The sequence below is a fragment of the Gavialis gangeticus genome, unplaced genomic scaffold (genome assembly GCF_001723915.1).
Source record: "Gavialis gangeticus isolate Ggan-Ray unplaced genomic scaffold, GavGan_comp1, whole genome shotgun sequence".
Taxonomy (NCBI): Eukaryota; Metazoa; Chordata; order Crocodylia; family Gavialidae; genus Gavialis; species Gavialis gangeticus.
In genome coordinates, this window is record NW_017728995.1 from 21,987,637 (window position 1) to 22,006,821 (window position 19,185).

At 41.3% G+C, this 19,185-nt stretch overlaps 1 protein-coding gene across 2 annotated transcripts in view; it reads left to right on the forward strand.

The window, feature by feature from the left end:
* The window catches only part of NAALADL2 (N-acetylated alpha-linked acidic dipeptidase like 2), a 989,869-nt gene that overhangs the window by 943,154 nt on the left and 27,530 nt on the right, over positions 1-19,185 (forward strand). For both annotated transcript variants that reach the window (XM_019503319.1, XM_019503318.1), the window contains exon 14: positions 767-965. In XM_019503319.1, coding sequence (XP_019358864.1) covers positions 767-965 — 199 coding nt within the window. The remainder of the gene's footprint in view (positions 1-766; positions 966-19,185) is intronic.

A 19,185-nucleotide genomic window follows, 5' to 3' on the forward strand; every position in this document is an offset into this window, starting at 1 on the left:
CAGAGCCTGGAGCTCCCCCCAGTGGTGGCAGAGGCCCATTGCCGGGCCCCAGGAAGCAGGAGCAGATTGGCAGTGAATCCGCTCCTGCTTCCCTGCACGTGTAGATGCTTGCCTGGCACCGTTTACTTGCAAGTAATTTACTCAAGAGTAAATTGGTGCCACAGCAACTGTACGTGTACACATGCCCAGTGTCCATTTAAGTTGTGTTCATTTGGCTTAAAGCCATGGAAATGAATTCATACTCAGTCAGTACATATGATCACCCCTTACCCACTCTCTGCATTCTTAGCATTGTAGGGTGATAGACAGAATTCAGGTAAGCTCTGCATTAGGATTTTATGAAGAGAAGCTGTTGTCACTGTGATATCTAAGCATGAGCTCCCATTCCTTCCCCTTCACGAGAACCGGCATCCAAAAGTACTGTCTCAGGGGGAAAAGTTCCAGTTACTGATAGTTAACTACTACTTTCTAGTAAACTCTGAGATTTCTTTGGGGAGTTTCCACCCAACTGCTATCCAGGTCCAACTCTCTTTAGTTTGTGAAGTCTCAAGAGATCACAAGTTTGTACTTGTGCAAAACCACAATAAACTTGAAATAACATATGGGCCATATTGATCCCCGGTGTCATTCTACCAGGCATGGCTTGGGCCCTGATAAAGACAACAATATTGCCTTTTTGTTCAAAAGGATTTGTTATGTTTTAGACAACAGTCATAAATAATTGCCTCTCAATTGTTTGTCTGCATGTACTTCTCTCTATTATTAGGTGACCAGTTAGATACTCATCAGTTATTGGCAATGGCTTCAAGTCTGAGGGACAGTGCAGAATTGTTCCAGTCAGATGAGATGCGTCCAGCTAATGATCCCAAGGAGAGAGTGCCCATCCGAGTCAGAATGCTTAATGATGTGTTGCAGAGCCTGGAGAAAAACTTCTTAGTTCAGCAAGCGCCTCCAGGATTTTACAGGTAAGATGTTCAGTATGTTTCCCATTCATTTTTATCAATTCAAATGGTAGTCTCACATTGCGTGGCTTTCAAAACTGTCATGCCGCTCTTAAAAATCTCTGTGAGAATCCAAGATAAAAGCTAATTTTTTCTTTAAAAAAAAAAATTATCCTTTCAGCAGAAAATTTTAAATTCATGCCAATGTGCAAGGTGATTAGAATGCAGTGTTGTAACATTTCTGTCATGACATCACTGCTAACAAGATGTACTGTGGGATAGCAGCTCAGACTGCATGACAGATACTTATGTTAGATGGTAAAATAAGCTTTCAAAAAGAAAAAAAATATTTTGAAATCTAATTGCATTTGACATGCTCCTCTGTGTTTTATTAAAAAAAACTTAAAAAAAAAAATCTTCAATAACACTGCATTACTGAAGATCCAGCTTTGTGTTGCATCAAATCTGCATTAATATGGCATTTTTTCTTTGCCCTCTTCAGACATTTTCACCCGAACAAAGGTGGCCCCGCAGACTGCATGTTAAGGCATTTATTTGCCTGAACCTAACTTATCCTCTTAGAAACCTGAGATAGAAAAGAACTTTTAAGGCAAAATGTTTGTCTCCTTTTGCCTGGGAAGGTTTGTTTCCTAGAGTACATTGAAGTGTTTAGCTTGAAATGTCTTGAGCAATCTACCTTTCAGCTTCTTGAGAAAAAAGCATGTGCTTTTGTATGTCTCACTGCGTATTTCAAAGCTAACTTGGCCGTTGGAAACATTTATGGCTCTCATTAGATAACAAAATGTGTTTGGTCAAAGGAAACCATTTTGCTGTTCCATTAGATCCAAAACAGTTCTGAGCACTTTTCTAACCCACAGATGTAGATTTGAAGGCCTAGTCGGTAGTAATCAAGTATTATCATATTCTTTTGTAGTTCTCTCAAAGGAAAACATTATTGTCCCTTGAACTGCTGCAAGATGTGGAGATCTGTAGGCTTTGGTTTGTGCCCTTGGGGTGGGGCTCGGCGGGCATAAGGACGTCGGGAACACAGGGAGAGGGAAACTGGTCCAAGTTATGGAAGTGGTTCAAAACATGTCACTGCAGAAAAGTAAGTTGTGGAGGGAACATTGCTGTAAATACAGCCATGAACAAAAGAGTGAAATTTGGGGTGGGAACATCTTACCTCCTTGCCCCAGTGGTTGTTATGCCGTGAAGGAAGATATTCACCAAAGAGCAATTGAATAAGACTTAGTGGACCAGAGTCAGGAATATTCTGCGGTTACTTTGAGTTACTCTGACTTCTCAAGGCAATCAGAAAATGGCTTAAGCCAGATAAAATGAATTGCCAGTTGCCTTTGTGCCACAGGGGCATACTATCTAGTCTGACACAATGAGACTGCAGCATATATGTACTTATTTTTGCTTTACAAAATGGAAAACACCACATTCGGGATAGTGAGAAACACTTTTTGTCATGCAAAACTACATCCTTTTCATTTTCATATCCTTGTAATGCTTATCATGTGTTCCTTACATAATTGCCTGCTTATGGGTGCAATGTAAATTCTGCGCTTTCCTTTTGCTCTTTGCCTTTCTCTAGTCTACAGAAAATGGTCTAAGCAGTACTTCTGCTCTCCTAAGTACAGACAGGACACGTTACTCAGAATGACTAAGCAGGAGAAAATCCTGCAACTTATTCCCTAGTGGTTTCATTAAATTGGGCATGAGAATTGTTGAAAGCAGACCATGAAAATGCTTGATGTTCTGTGGCAACACTTTGGATATAGCTTCCTTCTTCCATGTTGACTCGTTTCAGTCTTTTCCTTTGCTTGAATGTATTCTCCGTAACATATGCAGTAGAATACAACAAAGGTATGTGATTCTCTTCATTGGGAACTTCAGTTAGTTCCTTGAAAAGAATTAATTCTTCCCCCCAGCACCTCTTTCCCTCTTCTCATGTGCTGCAATCTAAGAATGAAACAGTTGGCCCCGTTCTTGTGATCCTTATTCACACCTGGGATCACTTAAAAATATGTCTATAGTGTAGAGTTACTCAGGCTTGCTTTGCATGAGGTAGCTCAGGCGTTATAAGCAGTTTAGTCTCAGCAATACAGAGCTCCACTGGGAAACTGGGAAGAGACAATGGCATAGGCTTTTAGGATGTGCTGTCAACCAGTGAACAAGTCTTCCAGGGAGCCTGGATATGTGCTTTGTTTGGTAGCATGCCCTAAAACCTATCCGTTGCATCTTCACTCCTGTTTTATCTGTGCCAATAGATTAAAATTAAGATGCTAGTACATGCTAGAATCATGATTTCATTTTGCTGTGAGGACATACCCTTTATTACATGAAAGGATCTAATTCACTCTCATCTCCCAGGAGCGTAGCATTAAGATTGTTTTCCTAACTTTGTAACTAAGCAAACATTATCTGGGACCTTTGAAAATCACTGACTTGCAACCCACTAAGTCATTTTGGGACTAGAAAACGTAACCCACCGATACGTCTTTAGGTGGGGTTATTTTATTAACACTTCTGGCGGGACAGATCTTTGCTTAAACAATTGTGCAACTGTTGTAATTATTATTTAAATAGTAGGCAGGTCTCAATATTACTTTGAAAGCTACAGAACAGTAAAATTACTGTTTCAGTAAAATGAAATATGTGAAACAATAGATATGCTATTGTTTTCATACCTTTAAAACTTAGCGCACAGATTTTTTTATAATTTGGTAAAGAAGCCAAAACAAAAAAAGTGTTCCCAAAGCCAAGACCTTGAACGGCCATGTTTCATCCCAGTGTAAGATTGATGAGCGAGTTATAAACCCCTGAAATAGTGGTTTATAATGGAAACGCTGGCAGACCTTTAACTATAGCAGCACAAACAGTGCCGCAATAAATACTGTACTTCATCTGTAAACAGAAATTTAGGATGCAGTTTGTAGCCTTGACCTTCAGGCTCCAACTGTGTTTAGTTCATTAAGATTCCATAAATACTGTAATTTACAGTCTGCTGAAGGAAGAATATGTGTGCACAATAAAGCACATATTCCTCATGAAAAAATGATTGCTTCCTGTATATTCATTTGGGCTCATATTCTCAACCTCAATCAAGATGCTTGACAAAGTTCAGGCATCGCTTCTCAGTCACTGCTGGCAGGCTTATTTTTATACTTAATCCTCGTGTCTTTGAACCTCCATTGTATTTTTCTCCTTTAGAGTTAAAGCTTGAAAGAAGGGATGGCTTTGTGTAAAAGGGACTGGATGGAGCTTGGGAAGTCTCTGCCCACAGACTTCTTGTACAAACTTCTTGGGCAAATCTTATAATCTTTCTGTGTCCCAATTTCTTACCTGTAAAATGGGAATAATTATGCTTCCTTTCTGTGCCATGGCTATATAAACTGTAAGCTGTCTGGCTTACAACAGTTACTTACTATGCATTTATATTTAACACAGTAGGGCCTCAAGTTCAGTCAGGTCCTGTATGCACTTCTGTAATACTCTAACAGCAGAGAAAAGTGTATATTCATTGCCATAGTTCAGGACCACAGTTTGCAAGAATTTTCGGCCATATTTTCTAATACTTCACTTGCACAAAGAACATATGGCTTTCATTTGAAGGGTTTGTTTAGCTCAGAGAAAAAGAAGGAAAGAGACATTTTGAAGAAAAAAATGAAGTCCAGATAAGGGGAGGAGAAGAGGAACCAGAAAAATTAATGCCATCCCAAGTTTTTGTCCAAAATATTGGACAAATATCCGAATCTGAATTGAAACGTTTCCCCAATGTTATAATTAACCAGATATGCATATACAAATTAGAAATGTCATGTACTTCATGAAGTATTTTGTCCTGATTAAGAGATGCAAATGTTTTGGAATGGTATTTCTGGGTACTAGTTTTTTTTTGTTTTATCTTTGTTTTTACTGTGTTCCATAGTTTTTCTTACATTTCACAGACTTCAACCATTAAGTCATCTAGTGTGATCTTCTGTATCTACTAGGTCACTACATTTTGCTCACATGCCCTGCATTGACCCAATAAGCTTTGTTAGTTTAAAGCATCTCCCAATTTAATGGTTATACACCACAGGAACACAGCAGGGGAAGCCAAGTTACTCCAATATCTGAGGTTCCTGCAGTGGTAGAGGACAGATTAGGTGAGAGATGCCCAGGTGATCCAAGCATCTGATCCACACCTTAAAGAAAGACAAAAAAAGTGTCTAGTATGCAATAACCTTCTACTAGAAATGGAGAGATGGTGGAACAAAGTACTTGATGATTTCCCTAGCTATGGAATGGAAATAAGCCTTGTAAGACCATGTACAAACATTCATTTCCAGTGGTGGAATGTTTCCAGATATTTAATCTGCAGCTGCTACTCCACCCCTTCCCTCCTCGTCTACAGGAAAGGTGGGCAGGGCTGCCCTGTCATGGCTTCTCCAAGCTGGCATGACCCCTGGAAGGCATTGGAGCCTTTCCACCAGCTCCTGATCCCCAGGAGGAGTTATGTCAGAGGAAAGTGTGCAAATGTTGTCTCCAAGAAGAAACTCTGCTAGTAGCGATTGCTCCCTGGTTGTTGTTGGATTATTTTTCTCCCAGAGTGGCCATTTTTGCTCCAGGAGAAAAAGCTTGAATGTTTGCACTTTTGGTTTCTACTGGTAGAATGGCAATTCTTCCAGTAGAAACTGAACATCTTACATGGCCTAAACATACGCCTTTTGAGTCTCCTTACTCGGAATTAGATTATTATTCCATGACAAAAAAACCCAACACATTCAGATTTAAGGATGCCAAATGATATCTCTTGTCATTCTAGAAAGCTGTAGCTCAGCAGAAGCCAACCTTATTAAAACTAAGAAAAAGTAGTTTACCTGGAATTTACAACAGTGAAATGGAAGTCCCAGCAAACACTTCAGTTGTGTTCATCATGTTAGGTGTCCTTGTATTGAATAGCAAATGATTTAGTTGGGATGGCTGGAAGGATGTAGTATGACCATACCCCGAGAAGAGAATTGATCCTCTCTGCCCAACCCTCGGTTTTGATAAAAGAAAAAAGGTGTGAACAAATCTTGAGTGTTGCACTCTCCTTTATTCTGGCACTTCAATGGTTAGGTCTGCCAGTAGTTACACAAAGTAACCTTCTTGCCAGGAAGACTGTCAGGTGGAAGATGACTACAATTTGTCAGTCTGTTAGTAGGTTAAACTTTACGGGTGGGTGGAGGAAGGTATTATAAAATTGAGCACTTTCTGTAGAGGTAGGGTAAGTATTTAAATGTAGTATGGTTTTCTTTAATGCTCTTCAAAGGGTGTTGCAGGCACCCTGGGACATCATTAAAAAGGACAGAGATGAGGTTATATGAGCCAATATCTTAATTCTTCATTTTCTTGTTATCAGAAGTTTGTATTTCCCTGAACTCATTATTCTGGAGGAGCACAAGTTGCTACCTGTTAGCAGCTGTGTTAGCAAAGATTTTTGTCACTGAATTTACTAGGTTTTTTTTTTACAGAAAGAGAAATGGTAGTCTGTGAGTCAGTGGCCATTTAGGCACTTCTAGATATCATGTACTTTTATTGTTGAGATGCTTCTGTGGCTAGAAAAAGGTGTTATGTGACTTCTAAGTCCTATCCTTCCATCTCCTCAAACATGCTCTTACAGTGAAATGGGGATTAGTCATGCTCTAGAAGGCAGAATTTCCAAGAATGCCAGTGAGAGAAATCACAGATATGTGCTCTAACTCCCTAAAAGTTGGCAGTTATATTACATGGGGGTTACAGCAACTTTAAGCAAGAAGACTGCTCTCTCTCTCCTTGCCATTATTGTCATCTCATCCTCCTCTTAACCTATGCAATGATCAGCCCATGAATAATTGTTCCTCACTCTTTAGCTGTTGTTTACATATGTAGTAGAGAGCAGCTTCCTGGAGGGTTGAACATGTTGTGATTACGTAGCCCAAGTTTTACATTTGTCACTGCATTTGACTCCAAATAGCCATGTACTTAGTAAGAACTTACTAATCCCCTACTGGAGTCAGAGACTTTGTCTTGTCACAATTGATGTGTGGATGCTATGAAGGATGCAGCGTCAGGCCTCTGTTGTCTTCCAGCTAGCACTATACATTTAGAAATTAAAATTGAGACAGGAAGGGCAGAATGGACAAAAATGACTGTATTTAGAGAACTAATCTGACATTTTCTGTCCCCTTCCAGAAGGTATAATGATCTCTTATCTATTTCTTTTAAGTCTTTCAAAGGTAGAAGGCAGTAGTGTAATGATGGGTAAGTGGGGGATGAACCCTGGGCACTGCCTAAGGAGTGGAGCTGGGAGTGTGCCTCACAATCCCATCCTCCCTCCTTGCTCTGGGTCTGGATGATGCAGTAGGGAGAGTAGGGTAGAGGCAGCACAGGAGTGTGGGCAAGCGAGTGAGGTTTTGGGAAGGGCTTTCAGGGAAACATAGTTCTAAACGTTGAGAAAGCGGCACTAGGGTTTGGAAAGATAGACTCGGAAACAGAAGCATAAGTGGTGGTGCATGGTGCACCAGCAGCAGCCACTGGTGTTTTTTTGCTCCCTTGATTTGTATGTTGGTACCAAAAAAACAGAGGGGCTGTCTCCCCAGCAGCAGAAAACCTCAGGTTGCTACTTCAGTGCTGCTGCTGCTGCTCTTGCCCTCCTACTGCTGGAGCCAGACAACCACTTACTAGCCAGTTGCACCTCTGGTAGAAGGTGTTACTCTATTGACAGGGCTTTTTTTGTCAAGGAAGCAAAGAGGAAATTCAGTTAAAATCCTCAGCCAAATGACTTGGTTTTTTTTTATTTCAAGGGTTGCAAAAGCCAATGTTTGTTACTTAGCATTTTGTCTCGCGGAGACAGATTTCATGTCCCTGGTTCATTATACCTTGACAAAGAACTTGTGTCTTAGCCTTTCTGTTCTTTTGTCTGGTTCAGTCTCATTGTACCACATTATGCATGGCTTAATCAAAAAATAAGCACAACTTCATATAGATATAACCTTTAACATGTACATGTGTGTAGCATTAGTGTCCTGATCTAAAGTCATTAGGAACCTTCCAACTGCCTTCACTGAATTATGACCCATGCATCAAGTTGACAGTTAACTGATTATGTCTGTAGAAAAATATAATTTCCCATATTTACAGAATTACTTTATTCATTTTCCTTTCTATGTGATGATCAGTATTAGCAGTAGTAAACACTGATTTTAGACATGCTGATAAATGAGAAAGTCTTACTCCCATCAACATTCACGAAAATAGGCATAGATGAATGTCAAGAAGATTCCCCATTTATAGACAAAAGGTAGGTAATAAAGAAAAATTGGGAAGGGGGAATAGAAAGCAGTAGACAGAACTGAAACTAATTGTTTGCAGTACAAGCAGCATGCCTAATACACTGAAAAATGTTTTAGTTGACACCTTGCTCTAATACTTATTAATCAGACGTTCATTGATCTGTTAGCTAATTAGCCAAATGCATTGATGCTAAACATATCTTTTCTTTGTCTGCTTCCCTCCCCAGGTATTTTTGTCTTCTTCCATTGTTTTTTTTTTGTTATCCTCAACTCCTTTCAAAGACACTCTATGGCATATTATCCATATCAATAGTGGCATATACACCAAAATGTGTTAAAAGTGTTGCAGTATTAAGACCTAGGCATCCCTAGCTTGAGTAAAAACATTCCTGCTTTTTTAATGTATTGCATTCTGGTTCTTACATCATCAGCAGGGATCTCGGTTTTCTCTGATCAAAAAACCCTCCAATTTTAGGATATAAAAAAGTAACCCAAAATCCACATTTTCCATGATTAAAATGAAACACCGCTATATATATATATAGTGGTAAAGTGGTGCTTTCATGTTATCATCGTATTTTAATCATCATTAAAATGAAACACCACTACATACGCAGACACCCACACGCCCCTGTATATTAGTGGTGTTTCATTTTAATCATGGAAATATATGGATTTGGGGTTACTTTTTTTTAACCAAAAATTGTTTTTTTTTTATATCAGAGAAAACCAGTATCCCTGATCATCAGTCTCTGAGTGCAATCTTTACCCTCAGTTGGCTATCAAATATAGGGGTAGGAAAAGATCTGCTTATGTCTTTTCTTTAACACCCCCAATGTACATGTAGGGTACTATAAAATAACAAAATTACAAAGAAAATAGTGCAATTGAGAGACTACCGTGCTATATCAAGCATGCACATGCAATGCAAACAAATATCTTTCCTCTCTATTAGGGTATTGGCTTCTTCCATTCTGGTCTTTCTTCACAACTCATCTTGTTTGCTCCTTCCTTTAGTGGCACATTCCTGTCTTACAGAGCAGGCTTTCTTGAATTGGTACTTTCATTATATTTTCCAAAGCTGAAGAAGATACTAAAAACATAACCATTGTCTTCACTGTTCAAAAGCAAAGGGCAAAAAAAGATATACAAGGTCACTTCTTTTCAAGCTTGTCATATTATATTGAGTCACAGCCTCAGAAATGGGCATCTCCTGACAGGCACCTACTTTACAATGATTCTACCAGTTTTCCCTAATTCAGCTTTGTACAAAACCTTTCATTGCTGAGGTGCATCTTTCCCTGCTCGTCAAGTTTAGCCTGTCAGTTGAGACTGTATGTATATGTTACCATTTGTGGATGAAGTTTGTTGCAAGGGTTGTTGTGATGTCTCTGGCAGCTCAGGAGAAGGCTGGTGTCAACAATTTTTTCGGGAAGAATTTCTAGCCGTTTTGTATTATTCACGATTCCAGTACAAGGCCTGTTTCTTTGTGCTTCCTATTATTTGATCATATTTATTCAGTGACCACCATATATTGAAGTAATCTATCATGCCAAATGTAATTTGTTTTTTACTAGTTTATCTATCACATAAGGCACCTATACACATGCAGGGTGGCTGCTCTGACACACTGTAATTACAGCATGCTGGAGCAGATTCGATTGATCGAGTCTGCTGGAGCGTGGTAACTATCGCAGTCCAGCATCACGTGGATCAGCGTCCCCATGCTGAAAAGTGGCAGTGGAGGTACTTTAACTAAAGCTCATCCATTTCACTTTAGCTAATGCACCCCTGCCATCATTTTTCAGTGTGGGGATGCTGATCCACGAGATGCTCCGGGTGCTTTAATTAGAGTGGTTCTTTGAGCTGCATTAATTAAAGTGTGCCGCCCTCCCCTGGAGCACGTCTGTAAACACCCATAGTGGCTGTCCTTTAAACCATGCTGGAACTAGACTCACTTCTGAAGGCTCAGGTACCTCCACTGAAACAATCAGCTAGCAAGCAAGGGATTATAGAGGGTGATCTAGCTTTAGCTACCCCGTTGAAAGTATATGGGAGTCTCTAAGTCTGGATGACTATATAAACCAGAAAGGTGTTGGAGTTGAGAGCAGAAGTCCGTTGTTTTCTGTGGCTCTCGTTGTAGTAGGGGGACTGGCAGACAGAGGAACTGTAACTGAATTGGTGGAGAAACAGGTTGGCTCTGCAGGAGATTTTGGGAATAGATGATTGATGTTCTGAATTTGTGGTATATGGATTGAACAAAAATGATTCTGAATAAAACTGTTTTCAACTTCAAGACAAGGTCAAACCTGCACTTTGCTTTGGCAGTGGTTCTTTCCTGGGCTGGAGAGACAGACCAGCGGCCTGCATCGATGTTAAAATTCTTTGCTGAGAAGAGTATGGTCGATATAGTGAGGGATGTAGGATGATAATGAACAGAGAACACTATCAAAAATGCTTTTAATGCCACCAGGAAATATAATTTGCATTATTGCTCATCTCATGACACTGTGGTGTTTGTTGTTCGCTAGAACAAATATTTTTCTTTCAGATTGAGTTTTGTCTTTCCCGGTTACATTCACTTCTGTACTATGTACAGAGTCTTCTTGATTTATTTCTGTTTGCTGATAAGCTGTAGCAGATTTTCAGGTGACAAAATTCACATACCCCCATGACTCCATCTTCAAAAGATATATTTATTAAGAAAATTAAAGTCCATTTAAAACCTCTGTGTGCAAATAAGCTTCTCATTGGACTTTATAGAGGACAAGCATCACTGATACCAGTATTCCCAAAAGACCTGCTAATCTTCTGTAGTGACATGGATAAATATATAGTGCAATGTCATTCTTTTAAAAACAATGGCAGCAAAGAGTTGTTGACTTACAGTAATTCTTTAGAGCCATATAAACTCTGCATATTTTTTTCCTATTTTGAATTCATCATGAGCCTTGGGCTTTAACCTAGGTTCATTGGGGGATGGAGACCGAAGCCCTGAGGTAAGTGAGGAAGCAGGTGACCTGGAGGAAGCAGAAGCAAGAGGGGGCAATGGAGGGGGCCTCCTCTCCTCTTAAGAAAGTAGGGCAATTGGCTAGTTAAATCAGGTGTCTGTACATGAATGCACAGAGCCTGGGAAACAAGCAGGAAGAATTGGAAGTTCTCATACAGTTACGGCACTATGATGTGATTGGAATACCAGAGACTTGGTGGGAGCTTGCATGACTGGAGCACTGTCATGGATGGGTACAAAGTGTTCAGGAAGGACAGGTAGGGGAGAAGAGGAGGACTTTCACTCTGTGTAGAGCTCCAGAATGAAACTGATGCTAGGCCGGTTGAAAATTTCTGGGTTAGGGTCAGAAGGGAGAGCAGCAAGAGTGATCTGCTGGGAAGGCAGTACAGCAATGCATAGGCAATCCAGGATGTTTTTGGGGAGTACTGGGGGCAACTTCCTGGTGCAAGTGTTGGAGAGGCTAAATAGAGACCATGCTCTTCTTGACCTGCTTCTCACAAACAGGAATCAATTGGTGGGGGATGTAGTAGTGGATGGCAACTTGGGCAGCAGTGACCACAACATGATTGAGTTCAGGATCCTGAGGAAAGGAAGGAAGGAGAACAGCAGAGTAAAGACCCTGGACTTCAGGAAAGTGGACTTGGATTCACTCAGGGTACTGATGGGCAGGATCCCCTGGGAGGCCAGTCTGAGAGGGAAAGGAGTCCAGAAGAGCTGGCTGTACTTTAAAAAAAACCTTACTGAGGGCACAGGAATGAACCATCCTGATGCCCAGGAAGACTAGCAAATATGACAGAAGACCAGATTAGAAGGGCAATTTTCAGTGTGCCAAAACACAAAACGGATGTTTACAAGAAGTGGAAACTTGGACAGAAGACTAGAGAGGAGCATAAGATTATTGCTGAGGCATGCAGAGATGAAATCAGGAAGGCCAAAGTGCAACTGGAGTTGCAGCTAGCAAGGGACATGAAGGATAAAAACAAAGGTTTCTACAAGTATGTCAGCAACAAGAGGAAGATCAGGGAAAGTGTGGGTTCTTCACTGAATGGACTTTGAGCCCTACTGCCCCAAGAGCCGCTTCTGGGGCAGCTGCAGCAGGAAGCAAAGCACAGCGCGCAGCAGCAACTAACTCCACCCCAAGCACAGATCAAGGGGGCATGTGCCCCCCGGGTCTCTGCTTATCCCACCACCCGGCCTAGCCGGGGCCCTACTGACCCCAGCCCCCTGCTACTGTCTGTACCCCATTCCCTCCCTCACTGCTGGGGCCTTGGCCATTCAGCCCAGCCCCCCACTGGGAAGAGCCCGGTGCCACGCCGGGCCCCAGCCCCCAGTGGAGTCCGCCCTCATCCTGTGCACAGATCTGGGGACACATGCCCCCTGGGCCTCCACTTGTCCCACCACCCAACACAGCCGGGGCCCTAGCCCTGCTCCCTCCTTCACTGCAGTGGGTACGGTCGAGGTCTTGGAATGTATGCCTGTTTGTTACATTGTAAAGTGAGTTTCCTTTATGCAAATTCAAGTTATGCACAATTTTCCAGAAACACACATACCGCATAAAGCAAGGGAAACTTGTACCTGAAGTGGGTTTCGAAAGAGGATGGAGATAAACTGTTCTCAGTGGTGGCAGATGACAGAACAAGGGGCAATGGTTTCAAGTTGCAGCAAGGGAAGTTTAGGTTAGATATTGTTAGGAAGAATTGTCTCACTAGGAGGGTAGTAAAGCACCGAAACAGGTTACCCAGAGAGGTGGTGGAATCTCCATCCTTGGAAGTTTTCAAAACACAGTTTTTACAAAGCTTTGGCTGGGATGAACTAGGTTGGGGTGGTCCTGCTTTGAGCAGGGGGTTGGACTAGATGGCCTTCTTAAGTCCTGTCCAACCCTAATTTTCTATGATTCTATCTTAGTGGTAATATTTCTATCACCTTGGATATGAGATTTTTTTTTATTGTTGACCTAATCAAACAAATGCACAATAATGGTAATTTTTATTGTGCTTTTTCCCTCTTGACAATCCCTAGAATTAAGGTTACCACAAAAACTATGTTAAATTAACAACAATGGATGTTAAGTATCTTGTTTTATAAAAATACTGTGTAATGTGTACTATGTAACACTGGGGTACTGTCCTGATGGGAAAAAAAATGGATTGTTTAAAGTTTTAGACTTATAAAACATATCTCAGTTTATGACATTCTGGGAGGATAAGCACATCCTTTCCTCTTCTTCCTGAATGCTGATGACTTAAAATCTGATTTTCCAGTCCTATTATCTCTGTGTCTGACCACATTTTCATACACTTTTCTTTCATAGTAACTCTTGGAGATCCAGCTGCCATCTCAAAACTCTATTATCTGTTTTCCTGATCCTTGACCAATGGTTGCCTGCTGTATCACCACTGATATCTTCAGTATCTTCTCAAGCTGTCAACTTCAAGGATGTATTTAACTCCTTTTCTTCACATACCCAAACTAAGTCTGTCTGATTGAATAACTGCAAACAAAAAACAAAAAAACATCCAATTTTTTCTTATCTGTCCTCTGCTAAATTCTGGTCTACGCTCATTGCTCACTTTGCATAGAATATTTTTGCAGTGTTCCCAGTATCTCTCGTGTGATTGCTTTCTCCCTTGCCCTTCAGGCATTTCCTGGTTATCTCTTCGCTACATAAACTTAAGTTACCTTTGAGGGCCTCTGCAGTCTTCCCCACAACTACATCCCTGTTCATTCTTCATGTCCCTTCCTTCTTCCCTACATGTCTTCTAGTCCTCAATTTTTACTTCTCCTTTACACTCTTAGCCTTGCCTTTTTTCATTCTGCCCCCGTACACTGGATATCTAATTTTTGTCCATCAGTTCCCTCTTTAAAATATATTTCTGTCATAAATCCTTCCTACCTTGCTTTTCTTACCAGGAATCTCTCCCCACTCTCCTTTACCTTAAACCTCTGCCATTTCTTTGCAATCCAATTATGGTTTATGTTGGTTTAAATCAAAGTTGATGAGATCAAATATTACAGATTGAAAAAGTGACACACAATGCCACTAAGATTTACCTCTCCTTGAACTACTAAATCAGAAAAAAAAATCACAGGAAATAACCCAAGGATATTCAGTATGTTGAAAGTGTGGGAAGGCAACACATATTTTCAAGAGATAGCAGAAAACTAACCACCGCATTCCAGCAGAACATTGAAAACACTGTATTTTATAAACCTGAGGTTTGTCAGGGCATGTGCCTGCTTGAAAGAAAATTTGCTCCTGGTTTATGCTAGCAGTTACCAGAAAGAATTAGGCTGTGGCATATATGCTTTTTATGATGGAGAATATCTTTTTCCAGGTTTTGTAAATTTCTTGTGTGTTAAAGATGAGTGAAAACACACTATAGACATATTTATATTGCTATCTAGGGAATACTCAGATCTGTCCTTTTGCCCAAGCCTAGTAACCATCCACATTAAAAAATCCATTAGGCTTCCCCAAAAAGCAGGATCAGTAGAGGAGTGGACAAGTTCATACTGATATGTCTGTAGCAGAATGCCACCTCTGTCTCCCCAAAAACTCTGCTTTGTGACAATTTGGTTAACATGTTCCCTGCAGAGGGCAGACATCCCATCTCTTTAGGTAACCTGAGTTGGATACATTCCTGAGGGAGGGGGGGAACCTGCTCCTTCTGCCCACGTGACTGGTGTCACATACCCGGGTTGGGGCTTAAGCTCCCTATTGTTCTAAGCAATGCCAACCTGACTGGGAGGGGTCTAGAGACCCTGCCAGCCTACCTGGCAACCAGTGATGCGTTTCAAATTAGTTGGCTGGCAGCCAACAGTTGCTGGCTTCCATTGGACCAGGTAAATAAGGTCATAAGGAAGAATCTCCACCTGCCTCTGGATGATGCTGGTGAATAAGCTACCTGAACGCTAACTAGATATATAGCTTGCAACTCAGATGCGTGATCAAAGGTTACCCAGCCATGCCAGTTTGCTCTATGGGATTTCTCTGACACTGCTCTACCCTGTACCCTATTCCAAACCTACTCCTGGTAACCAATAAAGTTCTCCTTTGTACCTAGCATGGCAGACTTATTGGGAGTGGGTCTAGATTATGCCTTGGGGTCCCCTTGGTTCAGCTGACTATTTGTGCTTCAAACTGAGAGAAGCACCCCAAGTTCTTGAAGTGGGTCAAGTACCCTCAAGGGCTACTAGGCCTGTGTTTCCCAGGGGGCACAGAGCCAGGATCACTCCAGACCCTGGGTGGTGGTGGTGCTACCCCTGGGCTGGCAGATGTGCTCCAGGAAGAGGGGGTTGGCCAGATGTGAGGCGCTCCCAGGGAGGCACTCGGAGCCTGGAAGACGGTCAGGCACAGTGAGGTGGGTGGCTCAGTGCTGGAGCACCCCCTACTGGCCCACCACAATGTCCATCTGCCAATATTAAATATAATTGTTAGGGCCACAGCCTTCACATTAGGATTTCCTAGGCCTCTGAATGCTAGAATGTGTAAGGGAAGAAGGATACAAGATAGTTCAGTCTGGTAAAATCTTCCATATATACTGCTCCCATTAGCACAGGGGTTCTCAAAACTTTTAGATTCAAGGCACCCCTCAGAGTCAAGGCACCCCTTGGAAAATGTCTGCTCTTTTCACTTGATTGTTTTTTACTACAGAGAAATAATAGAGCAAGTCTTCTGTTACAAAGAATTCAGAAAGACCAAAACAGACTTTTAACACTGGGATTCCTGTTTGAAATCCCTGGGTTTAACTTTTGAATTACATTTGCACAACTAACGGTGCTAATATTGCATGGTGCTTCATGACCCTGAAAGGGTTTCAAGGCATTCTAGTTGAGAATTACTGCTGTAGCATCAGCTCTATGCTACTGTGGGATACAGGATATTGAGGTAGATGGACCTGACCCAGTATGGCACTTCTTATATTGTTAAGCTCTCCTGTGTGCCAGAGTTTGAGGTCCAGTCTGCCTCTTGTCTAGTCTTGCACTCCCCTGTAACATGTTCAGAATTTGCCCAAGCTAAAAGCCAGAAACACAGGAATCTGTCAGTGCCTGGCTTCTGCACTCTGTTCCCTGTCTTCAGTGCCCCTAATTAGAGTCAATCAAAGTTGGAGAGATTAGACATTAGCAGAGAAGAGCAAAGCCCCCCCTTAAAAATCAGACTGCCAAATACTTGTCTCTCCTCTGGTGTTTGGAGCACAACTGGAGTAAGGTGATGTCTATGGGGAAGAGCAGCTCATGTAATTTGAGCAAGTTAAGGCAACCCAGCAAGGTTAATGTACCTGATGACTCCGGTATTCAACACATTTGCAGCATAATAAAAACTATTTTGTTCATAAACTAAGTACACAGACATCTTCTGTACAATACCCTTCTATTTAAAACTAATTGAAAAAAAAAGTGTGACAGCAATTCTTAATCTCCAATTCATCTTTTCAGAGTGAGACTGTTACTGTTGCAATTAACGACATGAGAAACAATTATGCAATTTTAACTATATTACAAACACTCACACCTCACTATATATATTTTATGCACCATGCAGAGTAATAATTATATAATTTCCAATCAAAAACTGAACACTGCATTTTAATAGCACTTATATCACTTATATAAACATCTCTACCTTTTTTTGACGGGTTAGCCATGTTCATTTAGTTCATGTCATAGCTTAAGTCAGATTCTGTTCCACTGTGCAATGTAGAGTATGGCATTTGATTTATGGGTGGAACAGAATTGTTTAGGTCTTTTTTGAAAAGCAGTCCTTTTTCTTGATCACACACAGTTGTTTCATAGGTGTACTGTGTGTCATGGGCAGAGGAACTTTGTCCTATCATGCTCAGCCAGCTTAAGAGATGGGCATAATTAGAAATGTGTCCAGTTCCTTGAGGTGCTTCACAATACATAAAAGGGGAATAGGAGAGCCAGGCAGCGGTATAGCCCAGCTCTCTACCAATCCACAAAGCAAAATCAGCCTACCAGGTAAAACAAGCTGTCCTGCCAAAGGGTACAAGACACTTTCCCTACCCAACCTAAGGCCCTAAAACAATCATTGTGAAGGGGAGAGAGGGTTTCTTTTGGTGAGCCTTCGGAGGTGCAATTTTCCCCAAAGGACATACAGCAGAGTAGAAGGAAGCAGGATACCCTCTCAGAATGGTCTGGGACATCCTAAAGCACAGGTACATGCGTTCCCTGCATGCTGGGGAACTCTGGGAAAGTTGATGTGCCTCAGTCTTCTCACAAGTTCCTCTTCAGATGATAAGAACTGATGTCTCGCAACAACTCAGTTCCAATCTTTGGGATTGCGATTTTTTTCCTTTAACATTCACTTGTGTTTGAAGCAACAAATTCAGCCTACAGCAGGTATGCAGTTATTGATCTGATAAGCCTTTTACACATTCCTGCTGTGGTTGTAATTTTTTCATTATTGCTAATCCTGCTGAATTACGTCCCGTCTTAATATTAATTAAAGTGAGTATGTTGAGTATAGGCCGTACTCTAAATATCTTACCCATTTAGGCTTATAAGAGAAAAAATACGGGAAAGAAGGCAGAATAGAGGTGCTGACTGTTAGTCTACAAGGTACGCTTATATCCTGCCTTCTTCTTGACTTCATACTAATGGCTAACTACTCGCTGTCCATGGAAGGTGCAGAGCATGAGTTCTGGAAAACTACCATAGTATAAACAATGATTTTTTAGTGTGTCTAATGTGATAACACAAATAGTTTGTGTTTGAGAATGACAATTATGTAATGAAACAGATGATGCAGCAGAATGAATTTGTTGCATCTTGCAGTTTCTTTACATTTTAATAAGAAATCTCATTGTTGACCATTTGATCTGCAGTGACTTAATTATGGTTGACTTTCAAACTTAGCTGAACAAGAAGCATTAAAAATCAGTTCAGCTGTAAAGAGTAGAAAAAATACTGAAATTTGGGATTATCAAATGGGTATTGTTGGGGGGAGAGTTCAGTCATTCATTTTATCCTCACATATATGGACTTTTGCAAAGTATTAACATGAGAGATGAGTGAAACTGCCATAATATACATATTTTTATGTAGACTAAATATGAATTTTGTATTGGTGACAGGTGCCATGTTCATGAATTGATGTACCTGGAAAAATGCTGAAATTTAAAATGAAGGGTGGGTAAACTAACCAGCAGGGCTGAAGTGCTAGAGTTCAGAAAGGCTAACTTCAGTGTGCTCAGGAGATTAGTTAGTGAGCGGTTAAACTCAAGGGCATTGGCAAAATGGGGGTCCAGGAAAGGTGGTCATACCTCAAAGGAGTGATCCTATGGGCACAAAAGGAGACAATCCCATTGCGCATAAAAGGGGGCAAAGAAGCCCTCTTCACTGAACAGAGAAGTCCAGGAAAACCTAAGGGCAAAGAAAGAGGTATACAGGCTGTGGAAACAGGGGGTTAGCTACCAAGGAGGAGTTTACCTCCCTGGCTTGGACTTGCAGGGAATCAGTTTGGAAGGCCAAAACAAGATTAGAACTTAGGTTGGCGACAAAAATTAAAGACAACAAAAAGTCTTTCTTCAGGTATATAGGAAGCAAAAGGAAGGCGCAGGGTAGCATAGGACCTCTACAGGGCAAACTAGGGCAATTGGTGACAGAGAGAGGGGACAAAGCTGAGCTCTTCAATGAATTATTTGCATCTGTATTATTAGACACAGACCAAGACAAATCTCTCAATTGGATCATAGATAGACACAGGACGGACATCAGCCCACCAACTGTTAGCACAGACTTAGCAAAGGGACACATGGAGGGGCTGGATGTGTTCCAATCAGCAGGCCCAAATGAACTTCATCCAAGGGTGCTGAAGGAATTGGCCAGTGTCACAGCAGAGCCACTGGCATGGCTGTTCGAGCACAAATGGTGCTTCAGTCAGGTCCCAGAGAACTGGAAAAGGGCC